The sequence below is a fragment of the Onychomys torridus genome, chromosome 10 (genome assembly GCF_903995425.1).
Source record: "Onychomys torridus chromosome 10, mOncTor1.1, whole genome shotgun sequence".
Lineage (NCBI taxonomy): Eukaryota > Metazoa > Chordata > Mammalia > Rodentia > Cricetidae > Onychomys > Onychomys torridus.
In genome coordinates, this window is record NC_050452.1 from 24,884,009 (window position 1) to 24,899,138 (window position 15,130).

General features: G+C 51.1%; 1 protein-coding gene and 1 non-coding gene across 2 annotated transcripts in view; both read right to left on the bottom strand.

Moving 5' to 3' along the window:
* Positions 1–3,909: 3,909 nt before the first annotated feature.
* The window catches only part of LOC118591852 (AP-1 complex subunit beta-1-like), a 49,532-nt gene continuing 38,311 nt past the window's right edge, over positions 3,910–15,130 (bottom strand). The window contains exons 9-16 of the mRNA XM_036200317.1: positions 14,295–14,514; positions 9,236–9,381; positions 7,570–7,699; positions 7,249–7,333; positions 6,619–6,705; positions 6,378–6,532; positions 5,769–5,777; positions 3,910–4,941 (exon numbers count right to left, since the gene is read on the bottom strand). Coding sequence (XP_036056210.1) covers positions 4,867–4,941; positions 5,769–5,777; positions 6,378–6,532; positions 6,619–6,705; positions 7,249–7,333; positions 7,570–7,699; positions 9,236–9,381; positions 14,295–14,514 — 907 coding nt within the window. The 3' untranslated portion in view covers positions 3,910–4,866. The remainder of the gene's footprint in view (positions 4,942–5,768; positions 5,778–6,377; positions 6,533–6,618; positions 6,706–7,248; positions 7,334–7,569; positions 7,700–9,235; positions 9,382–14,294; positions 14,515–15,130) is intronic.
* On the bottom strand, positions 8,711–8,807 carry LOC118592644. The gene has a single exon (XR_004946108.1). It is a non-coding gene; the product is annotated as a small nucleolar RNA SNORD125 (small nucleolar RNA).

The following is a 15,130-nucleotide window of genomic DNA, read 5'->3' on the forward strand; positions in this document are numbered from 1 at the left end:
CAGCACTAAGGAGGCAGAGCCAGGTGGATCTTTGTGAGTTCCAGGCTGACAGCCTGGTCTACAGAGTGAGTTCAAGGCCAGCCTGGGCTACAAAGTGAGATCCAGGAAGGGTGCAAAGCTACACAGAGAAACCCTGTCTCGAAAAACCAAAAGAAAAAAAAAAGTATCTTCAGGTTTGGGATTTAGCTCAGTGGTAGAGCTCTTGCCTAGCAATCACAAGGCCCTGGGTTTGGTCTTCAGCTCTGAAAAAACAAAACAAAGCAAAACAAAACAAAAACAAGAACAAAAAACTAAGCCAGGGCACAGAGGCAGGTGGATCTCTGTGAGTTCGAGACCAGCCTGGTCTACAGAGTGAGATCCAGGCCAGCCTGGTCTACAGAGTGAGATCCAGGACAGCCAGGGCTGCACAGCCTCAACTACACAACTAGACAGCTCTCGCCACCAAATGAAAACTTCAGTGCCTGGAATGTGCTACAGTGTTGGCCAGAGGGGCCCCATGGAAACCCCAACTAACTCAGGCTTTAGTCAAGGCTGCTGTTTGCTCTCCACAGAGGGATGGTAAGGTCCATCTGCTGCAGACACCTTCACACCTGACTGTCCACTTTTGGGGGTAGTTGAGCTGGTGCCTCCCGAGAGCCTTCACCCCTACTGAATGGTGTTCATGGTACTAGAAGGTACTCGCATGTTACCAGAGAAAGGGAAACACCAACCCAGCTACAAACCCTTCCATCTACAATGGTGTCCTGCCTACGTGATACACTGGTCAATAGTGGCACAAGCGCTGTGGGAGTAACCAACCACTATCTGATTGGATGTAAGGTCCCTCCATGAGATGGAACACATGCCTGACAGTGCTCAGGTAGTCAAGAATCTGAGATCAGATAGGCCATAGACCTAAGGAGAAACCAAACACTACTGTTCTGCTAAAGACTATAACAATGAAATGACTCCTAATAACATCCTGCTATACTCATAGATCGGTGATTTGCTCAGCCACCATCAGAGAAGCTTCCATCTGCAGTAGATGGGAACAAACACAGAGATCCCCAGCTGGACATTGTGCAGACAGTGAGACCTTGGAGCAAGCACTCAGGGACTTCTCCATTAAATCCCTCCCTTCAGGGCTCAGGGAAATTTGCAGAAGAGGAGGTGGAGGTGGAAAGATTTAAGAGCCAGTGGGGATGGAAGACACCAAGAAAACAATGCCCTCTAGCCATAACCAGAGTAACATACGTACAAACTCAGAGACTTAGCAGCATGCACAGGGCCTGCATAGGTGGGTTCCCAGCACTGAGAGTGGGAAGTGAACATGAGCTCCCATCCCTAACCAAGAAGCTATCTACAAACCACACTTAAGGGCAGGCCCCCTGTCCAGCAGTAGACAGCCAACTCAAAATGAACTCAATGGTATTTCTGGAGATTTTTTTTTTTTGTCTCAGTGTTTTGTCTGGGAACTTTTTACCTCACTGGTCTTTTGCTTATACAGTATGGTTTCTAGTTCATGTGTTTTCTGCATATGTTTATGCACTGCTCCTTTTTAAAAGATAACTTTTTATTCTATGTGCACTGGTGTTTTGCCTATGTGTATGTCTGTGCATGAAGGTATCAGATCCCCTGGAACTAGAGTCACAGACAGTTGTGAGCTGCCATGTGGGTGCTGGGAATTGAACCCAGTTCCTCTGGAAGAGCAGCCAGTGCTCTTAAATGCTGAGCCATCTCTCCAGCTTCCCTTTTTTCTTTTCTATGGTTGTTTTGTTCTTTCCTGGTTTGTTTTTTAATTTGCCTGTTTGTTTTCTACAGAGAGAAGGAATGCATGGAGTTGAATGGATGGGGAGGGGAAACCATGGTCAGAATATATTGTACGCAAAAAAACTATTAAAAAGTTATTCAGATGCCTTGTCCAAAGAAAAAAGCTTCATTGTATCTTAAACTGGGAGTCTGTCTGTCTGTCTGTCTCTCTCTCTCTCGTTTTTCGAGACAGGGTTTCTCTACACCTTTCCTGGAACTCACTCTGTCACTCTGTAGCCCAGGCTGGCCTTGAACTCACAGAGATCTGCCTAGCTCTGCCTCCCGAGTGCTGGAATTAAAGACTTGCACCACCACCACCCGGCTAACCTCTGAGTCTCTCACAAATGTAGAGAAGCACCTGAAATAATCTGCTAGGATGAAAAATAAGTCTATCCAGGGTGCAGGATCCAGGCACTGGGCAGAGCTCTTGGGAATTTTGTGGCACTGATAATACCCAACAAAGTGACAGAAAACCCTACAATAGCTGGTGTCTGTAAGTGTAAAAACAAGCTGGGAGGTGGTGGCGCATGCCTTTAATCCCAGCACTCGGGAGGCAGAGGCAGGTGGATCTCTGTGAGTTCAAGGCCAGCCTGGGCTACCAAGTGAGTTGCAGGAAAGGCGCAAAGCTACACAGAGAAACCCGGTCTTGAAAAACTAAAATTAAAAAAAACCAAAAAAACAAAAAACAAAAACCAGGCTGGGCATTGGTGGCACATGCCTTCAATCCCAGCACTTGGGAGGCAGAGGTGAGTTCAAGGCCAGCCTAGTCTACAAAGAGAGTTCCAGGACAGCTGGAACACAGAAACTTTTGGGGAAAAAAAAAGTCAGTTAAAAAGTTTAAATGATGGTGCTATGGTGGGAAAAGGCACATTCAGAATGTTTTCGTGGCTAGGGATGTTCTCTTTCTACTAGTTGATGCCTTACAAATTACAAAGGTAATTGCTACTGCTATTGACTGCACACTAGAACCAGATGTAAGTCCCTATTGCTGAAGACACCATGAGCTATGTTTAGAGCATGGATAAGCCTGTGAGGGCTGGGCTGGAAGGTTCCTCCCTGGTGCTAGCTGGCTTTCATAGCACCAGGCTTCTGACAAGCTGCTACCACCAGTGGTCCTTCTCAACTTGTACACAGGCAGCATGTTAATATGTTAATATCAGTCTACCCGGCAAGATGTGCTTGGTGATTCCGTAGTGGTACAACTGTTATGAGTGCAACCAATTGCTTTCTAACTGGATTGAAGGCCTGCTCCACAGCAGGGAACCTTCATTCACTGTAAGACAAAAGTCTGTGGCTGGTAAAGTCTTAGCTCCTAGTGGACACGTTACTGCTGTTGAGATTATTGCTGCTGTAGGCCTTGGTCAGGAAAGCTGCTTCATGCAGTGGGCAGTTGTTACAGCAGAGACTAATAACTGGCTGAAGTACTGAGAATAAAGGACCGTTGCTTTGGTCTATTGGCACATGCTTATTCCCAAAGGGAGCATGGAAAAAAACGTAAGGGCTAGACAAAGGGGTAGGTTACTGCGGGACCCTGTTCAGGCATGATATGATGACCATTACTGTCCCGGAACCAGAGTAGCTATGATCAACTGCACATGACCATCACAAAGTTGGATCCAGCAACATCACCTCATAGCAACAGACAGCAGGAGACTCCTCCCCTCCCCAAGGGTAACAAGAGGTCAACAATGCTGAGATGGTGTTATTCTTGGGTGGTAGAACTTCCTGTAAGTAGTACATGTTCCTTGGGCTAATTGTTTCTTTGGTCTCTTGTAAGTGCTCTTCCTGGGCGAGTCTCTCCCCAGATAACGTCACCCCAGGAAAAGACAGGCAACATTGCTCAGCCCTCTCCTGTGTCCCCTCTACCCCCAGTCATTCCCACTGCTCCAAGATGGCACAAAAGAGGAGGGAACTCAAATGGAACTGCATTCCCTTCCCTGGAATCAGAGCGGACACAGCATCAGCTAGGTGGGACTTGGCATCAATGGCAGGAAGGTGTCAGGGATACCAGCAGGCTAGCAGGGCAGAATGAAGGGACGGAGGGAGAATCAGGGCAGGGACCACAGTCAGGACCCTTGCCCAGAAGGGCCTTACGACCTGACACACTGGCCAGGGACACACTTGACGTCATCATTTTTATTCGTTTTCTCTTTTTGAAAATAAGAGTAAACATACAATATATATTCTCTATTTATACGTATTAGATATAATTACTGTAGGGTCAGACATTATCCCCAGCCACCAGAAGCAGTTTCTTAGGCCGGTCTTTCTTTGTAGAGGGAAAGAAGTGTGCATGACTGCCAAAAGCAGAATCTCTTTATTATCAAAGAGCAGTGACGGGAAAACCTATCACTGTTATACACACTGAGACTGGGAGCCAGGGGAGGGCAGCGGATGCTGGAGAACCCACAGGAGCCCCACACTGGAAGCATTTCCACTGCCGCTTGCCCCGCCTTTCACTCTTTCTGTTCTAAGAGCCCTGAACTCACAGAGGGGACACCAAGGAATGTTTTGTAGGCAGTGACCATCCTCCAGGGCACGAGGGAACAGAATTCCAGATGGCTCTGGACCATGCAGGCCGTCACAGAGCACCAACTGGTATCTATGGGGTATATAGTGCTGGCCCAGGTTGCTCCTCTGCGCTCGTATCTGCCCTGGAGTCCCAAGACGGTGACAGAGCAGTAATATTGGCACCCAGACTCTACCCAGGACAGGCTCATTGGGGAGACAGGGCAGGGATTATGGGCTGGGACCCCAAAGGGAGTTCCATGCTCACCCCCAGGCAAAGGGAGAAGGAAGAGCACCCTGTAGCCTCCGGTCCAGCTTCTGCTGCTATGCTGGCTCCATTTCCTTTGATCCCACATCAACAGCAATGGAAAAACAGCCACTGGAGATACACAGAGATAACCACTCCAGGAGGGGCATGGCCCTGCTCCGGGCCCTCAATTAGGCTCAAGGGAGCTTCCTGGATGGTCAAGAGCCCACCCGGCCTTTCCCCAAAGAAAGGAGGAGGTACTGCCACCCACAGGGGCTCCACAATAGGGCTGGCAGAAGGCTGGGGTGGATGCTGGAGGGACTTCAGTTCTTGAGAATAGTCTCGTAGGCCTGGTATACATGCTGGGACACCTCTGGTGCTCGACACTTCAGAGACAGCTGCAGGAGAAGAGGAGGGCAGAGAAAGAACTTATCCCCAGAGCTCTTCAGGAAAGGATGGGAAGGAGCTTGAGTGTCTGTGCATGCACACATGGCAGGGTGGCAGCTCCGAGTGGGGCAGATGTGAGGTAAAGCAGAGGGGGTGGCCGGCACAGTCAGCTGAGTGGGAACCAAATAGACTTGCACCCCCACACCTGCTGTCAGCTCTGCCAGCAGAGCCACTGGCAGGAGGCACGATTCATGAGCTGTCGGAGTACCCAGACCCCACCCCCTTTTTTGGGCTGTCTGCCCCTACAACCACTGGAGGTCAAGGTCAAGAGTGATTCTGACAGGCAATCCTGGTGGGCAGAGGTTTAAGGGGGAGGTCTCTGCTGGGGACTGCAAGGTGTGTGGGGTTTGCTCTGACTCCTGCCCAGGAAGCAGGTTTGTGCAAGGTCACCTCAGTGCTGCCTGAGGTCTTAGCCTTGAGATTCTGGGCAGAAGGGAGGAAGTCCGCCAGGCCTCACTTCTACTTGAGAGCATCCGACTGTCTGAGGCTGTAATTAAGGAGTGGCGAGCAGAATTCTGGGATTCAGCAGCAGCAGCTCGCAGAGGGTCTACAGGCCTCATTTTAAGGGCTCTACATACCATGCATGTGGAAGTGGTGGAAAAGCCCTGGTGTTAGTATCCTCCATGCATATCTGCTGGGCTTGGAAGCATCACATTTAAGCAAAGCCAAGTTACAGAGAGGGAAGCAGAATGCATTGGGGTCAGACCAGGAGATGAGGCATGCGCAATACTGCTAGTAAGGATGGAGGTGGGGCAGAAGAGAGAAGCAATCTGCTAACCTCCAAGTCCTGTACCATGGCACCAGCAGGGAAGGTGGACATGTAACAATCAAACAGAGATGTGAATTACCACCACCTCAGCTAACATCACAGCCCCAACCACCAGCGCCAAGGTCATCAGAATTGGAAGGTAATATCTACAGGGCTACACCTACCAGGCAAGGGTGCGTGGGGGAAACAAAGCCTTGACTTTAGGCCTGGGAATAGCAGTGCAGTTTATAGAATACCTAGACCCCCATGAAGGTGTCCTCTGATAGCTCTGACTTAAGGTCTAAAAGTATGGGTTGCTGAGAATCAGTGTGCTCCTGGCTAGGCACTCAGGTACCCATACGGCAGCAGGGCCAAAGTCTGTAGCAGTGATACTATTTCCCTGTCTGAGTCCGTGTGTTTATGTGTTCATGTGCCTTGGTGTCTTATCTGGGTAACCTGATGGGGCTGAGTTGAAGTTTCAGAGAACCAGTACTCACACCAGGCTCGGAAACCTTGGCACAGTGCCCCTGACAGCACCATCTCCTGCAGCCTGGACTGGGAATGCTGACGCTGACGGGGGAGCGCTGCCGGAGCAGGAGGTGGAGGGTCAGACCTGACAGTGGGTACCCGAGTTCTCACCGTGAAGCTGGGGTTGCCTGGCTGGATCCGCAGCTCTGCCAGCACCCAGATGCCGTTGGTCAACTTCAGAGACTGGTAGAGCATGTCCTGGCCCTCCACGTTCCTCTTGGCGACAGTGAAAATGTTACTGCTTTGTAGCTTGTTGCTTGCAGCCTCTGCAGGATCAGACAGCCATGGAAGGCTCACATTCAGTGGGTACAGGGGAGAGAATGAGTGGAATGCTGGGGTGGGGGGGCCTCACCTGTGTTGAGTGGGCAGTCTCTGATCTGGAACTGGGCTTCATTCTCGTTGGGAATGTCTTTCCATGTGGCCAAGAACATCTGCCGGTCTGTGGGGTGAGAGACGGGATCCTGAAAACTGTGGCCTCTCAGCATCACATGACAGGAAATGGGTCTGGTCTCCAATGTGCCACCTGGAAGCTGAGTGAAGGCACCGGCTCCTCCACAGTTGCATCTACTTCAGCTCAGAAGGACTCAGGCATGTTCTTAAATGCCCTCTGCTCCCTGCCTCTCCTTTCCCTTACCCTACATCTGACATTTTCTTCCACCTTTGTGTAGTCTGATACTTAGACATGGCTCTGTGGTGAGGGTGATGAGGTGCCACACAGCCCAGGCCAAGCCTTCCCTGCAGCCTTCTCCGGGTTCTGGCCCCAGCACTGAGGAGATAGACACCAGGTGTGGTGACTGACCTGGCTCTTTGCAGCCCACAGGACAAGCTGAAGGGTGAGCAGCAGGGCACACAAGTGAGGTGGATATGCTGAAAGTCCCGTCTTAAGGCAAAGCTGTCTTGCTAACCTTTATTACAAGCACTAACCTTCTTCCACCCCTAGCTGTAGTCCTGTTGAACAGCCCCCAGGGCCCTCACAACTCACCCATCTTCCCATCCTCCACAAAGAGGACATGCAGTGGGTACAAGGTGCTGAAGTAGAAGACATCAATGTTGTTCTTCACAGCCACCTAGGCATGGGCATCCCCAGTCAGTCCCCAAGGCCTGACACCCTGAGGCCCCAAGCAAGGTGTCCTGAGCAGGCTTATCATAGAACCCTCTTGCAGCCATACCCCTTTGTCCCCTAGCCCAGGTTCCGTCTGCAGCCAAGAGCACAATTCTCTCTCAGGCCTTCCACAGATACGGCTAGAATCCACCCCAGGACTGACCGTGAGGAGAATGGGGTGCTAGCCCTGTGGGGACACACCTGAAGATTGTTCAGAGGCTCCATCTTCATGACTGAGCCCACGGTGCTGAGAGGCAGGGAGAGCTCCACAGTCTGGTTGGGACTGAGCGGGGCATGCACCTGGAGTGGTGCAGCAGGGGCCAAGCCGAAGCTGGGGAGAGAGAAGCCCCGTGGGTGGGTGCTGACAGGACGGGGCTGGCTCTTTGTGCTCGGGAGGGGAGGGAGGTGCCGGGCAAGGAGCTCCTTCATCCAATAAGCTTTCCCAAGCTCCTGACCACCCCTGCTCCACTGGCCATGTAGAGAGGGGGCAAGAATCTGGGAGCAGCACTACAGCCCAGGCTGGTTAAGGCGGCTAACCTCTGCTGCCGTTTCTCCTCTGCACTGGACCCTGACAGGACAAGGTGGCACACCCCTGCCCTTTCCCTTAGGACCTTACCCAACACCAGGGGCCTGAACTGCAGCTTCTCGATGGAAAATTCTGACAGCCTGCTAAGACCCCTAACTTAAGAGGGCTCTGACCACCCCCAGCAAAGAGCAGGTTTCACTGTCTGGCCTAGAACTGGCCATGCTGCACAACCGCCACAGGTTCAGGAAAGCCCTGCCTCTACGTGAGTGGACCACGAAGGCTGTTTCAGCAGGACACAAACTTCTGGAAGGTGAGTCGCAGTAGTGTGGAGGGGAGCCAGAACCGAGTACTATGTCCAGGGGAGTGACGGCAATAGGGCAGTTTCCACCGTGGTGAAAACCAGAATTGCACACAGGTCCTTCTTCCTGAGGAGGACACTGACCCTCCATGAGGCTCCTCCGTGACGAAGGTCACTGCTGCAGCTCTGCTCTCTACTCAGGCCTGCCTAGACTCCAGGGCCAGCCTTGTGTGGTGGCTCTGCACTTCAGCCTTTGTGGGAGTGCCATCATGTCAGCTGTGACCTGGGCAGGGCCTTTGCCCCACCACAGGTGTAATTACCCATTGTAAGAGGAGATAACGTCTGCCCTCCAGGACTGTCAGGTAGCTCTGTGGAGACCTTGGCCTAGGATCTGCTACCCAGGAAGTGTTCAATGCAGAGGGTTTGTTGTAACCAGTCATGCATCTACAGCCTCTAGTGTCCTGTGAGGGGAAGAAGCTGAGCTGCCTCAGCCTCCCCAGTCTGCCTAAGGCTCTCCTGAGGAAGCCGCCCCTTCAGTCAACTTCTTAGAGGCCCAGTTTGCTCATCACTGGAGCTGCTCAGGAAGAGGAAGCATCAAGAGGGGCTGCCAAGGTTCCCAGAGAGCCTGGCCTTGCTGGCTCATGGCGCTAGCAGGCATGTTTTCTCACCAACACACAGTACAGGGCATATGGGGGATGGGGCAGTGAGGAGCTGGGAGCACCCACTACCTATTCTCAGAGTCCTTGTCTGACCAACCTTTCGCTCTTGGGAGGGGGTGGCTGGCAGGCCTACTACCCGCCCACTTTCTCAGAGCTGCTCCCCCACACAAAAGTGACTCAGGCCTGGGAGGAGAGGCAGGTAGGAGACGCAGGGACTTCCAGTGGTGGGTTGTTGGCTTGGAGCTATGATTTCTGACACAGAACTGCCCTCTGGGCAGTGGAGGAAAGTAAGTTAGGGGAGATGACCTCTCCACTCTGTCTGGTGCTTTGGCATCCACAAAGTGGACAAGAAAGTGACTGCTGTGGAGTTTGGCCAGGGCTCACCTGTTACGGTTGAACTGGATGGCAAAATCTGTCATGACCTGCAGGGCTTTGTTAGTCAGCTGCAGGGCCATGGAGATGGAGCCAACCTGGCGGGTGAAGGTGCCGGAGATCTCCAGGCCCTTGGCTTTCATGGCAGGGAGCCAGACCTGTAGGGAAGAGGATGGGAGGAGCTGTGTGACTCTTCTCCACCCCAAAGCCATAGCTAGCCTGAGATCCTTTCTCCTCTTTCCTCAAGGGCCTTCTGATAAACCTGCCTCCACCACTAAGGCAAGATAAATAAGCTAACCCAGTAGCCCACTGAGAACCAGCAACATAGCATAGCTCTGTATCCGAGTAGTTGAGGACAGGAAGGACATCTTCAGAGGTCAAAAAAGGCAATACCGAGAAAGACCGAAGAAAGGTGAGGAGACAGCTGAGCCTTGCCAGTACCATGACAAGCCAAGGTCAGAGCTGAGTATCCAACAGTATTCTGGATCCTGGCCACAGCCTGACTTCTCTTTGGTTGTTACAGCCTGTCCTTCCCTGCAGGAGATAGGTCTGGTCTTCCACTGAAGAAACTGGCTGGACCATGGATAATACCAAAGAAGCTCTGGCCTACCAGTGTCCTGGCTGTCCTTAGCAGACTCAGGAACAGAATGCCTCCATCAGGAGGAACCCTGCCCTCCTCCCAACTGCTTGCAAGGAGCTCCTTCAGGGAAGGGCTTTACTGTTTGGTCTACACCTGTCTCAGAGCCTTGTGTGGTGCTGCACAGGGTGCTTACCAAGGAAATGGCAGGAGTCAGCCCTGCCTGTGCAGGACAACTCCACGTGTCAGCCTTTGGATTCAGGTGCCTCTTAGGCCCTTGTCTCCTCGGACTGGCTTTTACTGGCCCCTTGATAATAAAGGCTACGGTTCACCGGACAGCTTCCACAAGCGCCCCAGAGTACAAATAGCTTGAGTCTTTTCAAAGCTCCTGCCTACAACTGCCCTCAGGGCTTCCACTTCTCAAGGTACCACAGCTTCACCCAGTGACTGCCCAGATTTCTCTTTTTCACAGCAGCTGGAATTACCTTGTAAAAGCAAACACAGTCACGAACCCCTGCAAACCCCTTTTCCACTTTGCACTGGTACCCATAGCCTGGGACCTACGCAAGGCTTATATTGTCCCTTCTCCCCAAGATGTCCCACTTGCAGTCTCCCACTGTTGGAGAGTTCTTCTCTGTTCCCACCTCACCTGGCAGGCTCTGAGCACCCTGTGTCCCCTGGGTCAGAAACCACCAGCACTGAGTCCCCAACAAAGGCTTGGAGTGTAAGAGCACTCAGAAACCTGCTAAGCTTAGCCCTAGGCATGGCTCCCACAGACCAGGCATGTGACTGTCTCAGCAGGTCTCTTGGGCTTGCAGAACTGGTCCTCTCCCAACCACATGTCACATCTGACACAGCACTCTGAGAGTCACTGTGGACTCATAGAGTCTTGAGAAAGTCCCAACAGAATTAAATCTTACTGGCTGGCTGAACCCCTCAACTAGCTGCCAATTCATGCTGGACCAACCTGAAGTTTTCACATACCGGGAGCTCCATGTGCAGGGCATATACTTATCCAAGTATGGGATGGGTAGGGAATCTTGTAAAAGGGCAGACAACCCCAGCAGTAATAGTGTTATGAAGGAAGTATAGACCCTGCCACTGCTCGTGAAGGGAGCAGTACTAAGGAGGTGGGAAGTCCTGTCCTGTGGCAAGGACTCTTCCCCCAGGAGTCTGATTACTTCTAGCCCAGTCCTCACAGCTTATTACCAGCACTAAGTGTGAGCAGGTACGTCATCTCTACCAGACTAGTAGTGATGCCATCAGTTAAAATCTATACACACACACAAAACTAGGTGGTGGCAGTGCATGTCTTTAATCCCAGCACCTGGGAGACAGAGCCAGGTGGATCTCTTGAGTTCGAGGCCAGCCTGGTCTACAGAGTGAGTTCCACAACAGCCAGGGCTACACAGAGAAACCCTGTCTTGAAAACAAAAAAAGAAAACAGAAGACTGTGTCATGATTTGGGATCTTGTTGGTGACCGAAAGAAAAACTCTACTATGTCCTATTGACCAATTTTTATTTATGTATTTACTTAGCTTTTTTTTTTTTTTTTTTTCAAGACAGGGTTTCTCTGTGTAGCCCTGGCTGTCCTGGAACTCACAATGTAGACCCAGGTTGGCCTCCAACTCAGAGATCCACCTGCCTCTGCCTCCTGAGAACTGGGATTAAAAGAGTAAAAGCATGTGCCACTATACCTGACTTTGATAAAACTTTTTTTGATCAATAGTTTTCTTTATTAATTTTTTTTCCATTTTACATACCAACCCCAGCCAACAGTTTTCTATTTATTTCATGTGTGTATGTGTGCACAGATGCCATGATGTGCATGTGGAGGTCAGAGAACAACTCGTGGGACTCAGTCCTTTCCTCCCACCCCGTGGGCTCAGAGATGAGTTCAAGCTAGGTGGAGAGCAGCTCTACCCCCTGAGCAGCCTCACTGGCCCCAGTGAGTGGTTTGTTTGTCTTTGATATCACATAGCTAAGGTTGGCCTTGAACTCTTGATTTTCCTGCCTCTACCTCCCAAGTATGGCTGTTGTTAGGTTTTTAATGGGTACAGTTTGCCCTGGTGCTTGGTGTCAACAATCTGTGTAGTAGGTTTCTATCACACCCTGTACTCTCTCTCAATCTGTTGACTGAGACTTGTGACCTTAGAGAGTATATAGCTAGGCATGGTAGCTCATGTCTACAATCCTATAATCTGAGCCCTCTGGAGACCGAGGCAGGAGAATTGCCACAAGATCAAGGCCAGCATAGGACTTCACAGTGAGACTGTCTCAAAAATGGAAGGCATGCAAGTGTTCTCACTTTGTAGCACAGTGACATAGAAGCTGAAGATTAGGCTACAGTGTCACTGCCCTGCATTTAACTGCAGATTCTGTCACATACCAGCATGTGGCCCCAGGCAGAAGCACTCCAGTCTCCCACCACACCATGGGTAACAGTGCATACAGCTGAAGGAGGACCAGTGGGCCGCTGCTGTGGAAGGCTGGTGTGTGCCTGGCACGAAGCCTGCTGCTATTGCAGGTGGTGGAGCTGCTGTCATGTGAACCTCTCAGCCCAGGCCCGCCCGAGGCCCTGGCTGCCACCTCTGGAGGCGAGGCCAGGTCAGGGAACTGCAGGTGCCGCCTACGCCCTCCTCACCAAGACCTCTAAGGGTGGGAACCTCAAGACGAGAGTTCAGCAGACATGGCCTCTGACCTGTGTTGCTAAAGGATTGGGCCATCGAGGTCCTTGTGGAGCTTCTCTAACACAGGTGAACATGACCCACACTGTGCTCTCTGAAGTCCCAGGTACAAGCATTTATATGCCAAACTTAGCTGTTCTCACCCATCCTCCAACAGCTCCATCTCAGTACCTACAGTCTAGTTGCTCACATCAGAGCGGCCTCAGCCCCTTCAATATCCTGCTATTCCTACTGCTGAGAAAGTCCTCATGTCACAGTCTGTCTGTACTCCCAAAGCTGCTGTTGTTGCCTAGGCTGCTGGGAGCACTCTGATAATCTCCTTTGCCCTCTATGCAACCCCATCCACAACGTCCTTAAGGCCAAAGCTCAAATCAAACCATTTCAACATTCAGATTAGAACTCTCCAATGGCTATCACTGACCCTGTATCATGAGCAAGACTTCATTTGGCTTAGCTATCTACCTCTAGAATCTCTAGTCTAGCAAAATGTCTTGATGGGAGCACACTGGGTACTTGTGGGCCATTCTCCAGGAAGCATGATGAGGAAAGGGGGTGAGGTACTATGTTTTGGGGAACCAGAGACAAGAATGCTGAACATCCTGCCATGGAACAACTCTAATTCTCCTGCATCCTTGGAGCACTTGCTGCATACTTACATAAACAGAAAGAAATAAACAGAAGTTCCCAAGACTAACTCATGGGGAGGGAAGGAACCTGTTTTATGTTTTCCTTTCTTTTTCTTTCTTTTTTTGGGGGGGAGGATAAGGACTCTATTTTTTGTTTGTTTTTTGTTTTTTTTCGAGACAGGGTTTCTCTGTATAGTTTTGGTGCCTTTCCTGGATCTCGCTCTATAGACCAGGTTGGCCTCGAACTCACAAAGATCCGCCTGCCTCTGCCTCCTGAGTGCTGGGATTAAAGGTGTGCGCCACCAACGGCTAAGGTCTCTCTATTATGCAGCCCTGGCTATCCTGGAACTCTATGTAGACCAGGCTGGCCTTGAAACCACAGAGATCCACCTGCCTCTTCTTCCTGAGTGCTGGGATTAAAGAAGTGCCTCTACAGCTGCTGTCCCTCCCTTGGAAACAGGGTCTATGTAGCCCTAGCTGGCCTGGAACTCACAGAGATCTGCCTCTCTCTGCCACCAAATTGCTGGGATTAAAACGTGCACCACTATGTCTGGGGACATTGAATTCTTGATCCTCTTGTCTCCACTTCCCAAGTGCTGGGATTACAGGTTTACATCAGCACACCTGGCACCTGTTCTGTTGAGGACTTCACTGATGTCAGTCGCCTCTTCAGAAGTTCAGAGTGCCACCAGCTACACCCTCATCCTGAACTACTAATGCCACCCATGCTTGTCACGTCACAATGACAACACCCTGGCATGTCTTCTAGGGCAGATTTCCTTCCTTGTCTTCTTCATAGACTGATGGAGACATGTGGCTATTTCTTAATTTCCATGCTGTGTAGAACATCAGTTTCCTTCCGAGATAAGAAGTCCTGTGTCTGAGACACTGGATCTACCAGTGCTGAGAACAGGTTCTCTGACAGGAGCAGGTAGTCCCTTCCCTCCAGCTTTACTCAATAAATGCTGACCGTGCAACGGGGCAAGCATTGCTGCCACAGACAGGTCAAAGCAGAGGCCGTCAGAACACGAGACCACAGCTCGGCACAGTAAGAATGAAAGACTGCCGGCAGAGCTGAAGCCTTGGGCTTCCTTGCCCATCCCCAGGGTGCAGAGTTCAGTGGGAGGCCTTACCAATCCCAATTCAGTTCCCCTTCTCTGCTCTTGATGGGGGGACTTACTGCTTTAGGAGCTACATAGGATCCTGAAAGGGTGCCCACGCCACTGGTCAGGTCAAAGAGGTCACTTAGGCCACTGCTGACGGGCGCTCCAAGTCTGGCTGCTGCTGCTGCTCCTGTCGCTGCTGTCACTGCTGCTGGAGGTGCCCCAAAGTTGGTGTCTCCAATCTGGCAGAGATCAGAGACATGCATGAGAGGCAGAGACATTAGAGGCCCACGAGGAAGTCACCTGCTCTTTAGAAAACAGCGGGGGGAGAAACAGGACCACCTCCAGTCAACTTTAAGTTGCAGAAATAAGACTAAGTAAGGTAGGTGGAGAAGAGAGGCTGAACACTCCTGAGTCCCACAAGCTTTGAACCTTAAGGAGTGGCTTCTGGGAGAGGACTCAATCCATAAAAGCAAGGAGACTGAATTAGAAAGGTGGAAGGGATTGTCTAGTTCACCCAGCTGGGCCTGTCTTGACCGACACGAATGAGTGAATGCTTTGGCAGTAGAAGGGACATGGTCTATGTTCCAGGCACTGTGTTCATTCTTTTTACTGAAATGTCCAACAAGCCTGTGAAGTAGACATTGTTACACCAGTTCTTAGATGAGGAAGCAGAGGCTCACAGTGTTTTGGGCCTGCTAGAGTCAGTGGGCAGCAGATCAGAGGGCCTTCCTCTGGTAGAGTCAGTGGGCAGCAGACCAGAGGGACTTCTTCTGGTAGAGTCAGTGGGCAGCAGACCAGAGGGCCTTCCTCTGGTAGAAGACATGCTGTTTACCTGGAGATACAGCTCAGGTGGTGGAGTGATTGCTAAGTATACATGAAGCCCTGGGTTCTAGCCCCAGCACCATGTAAA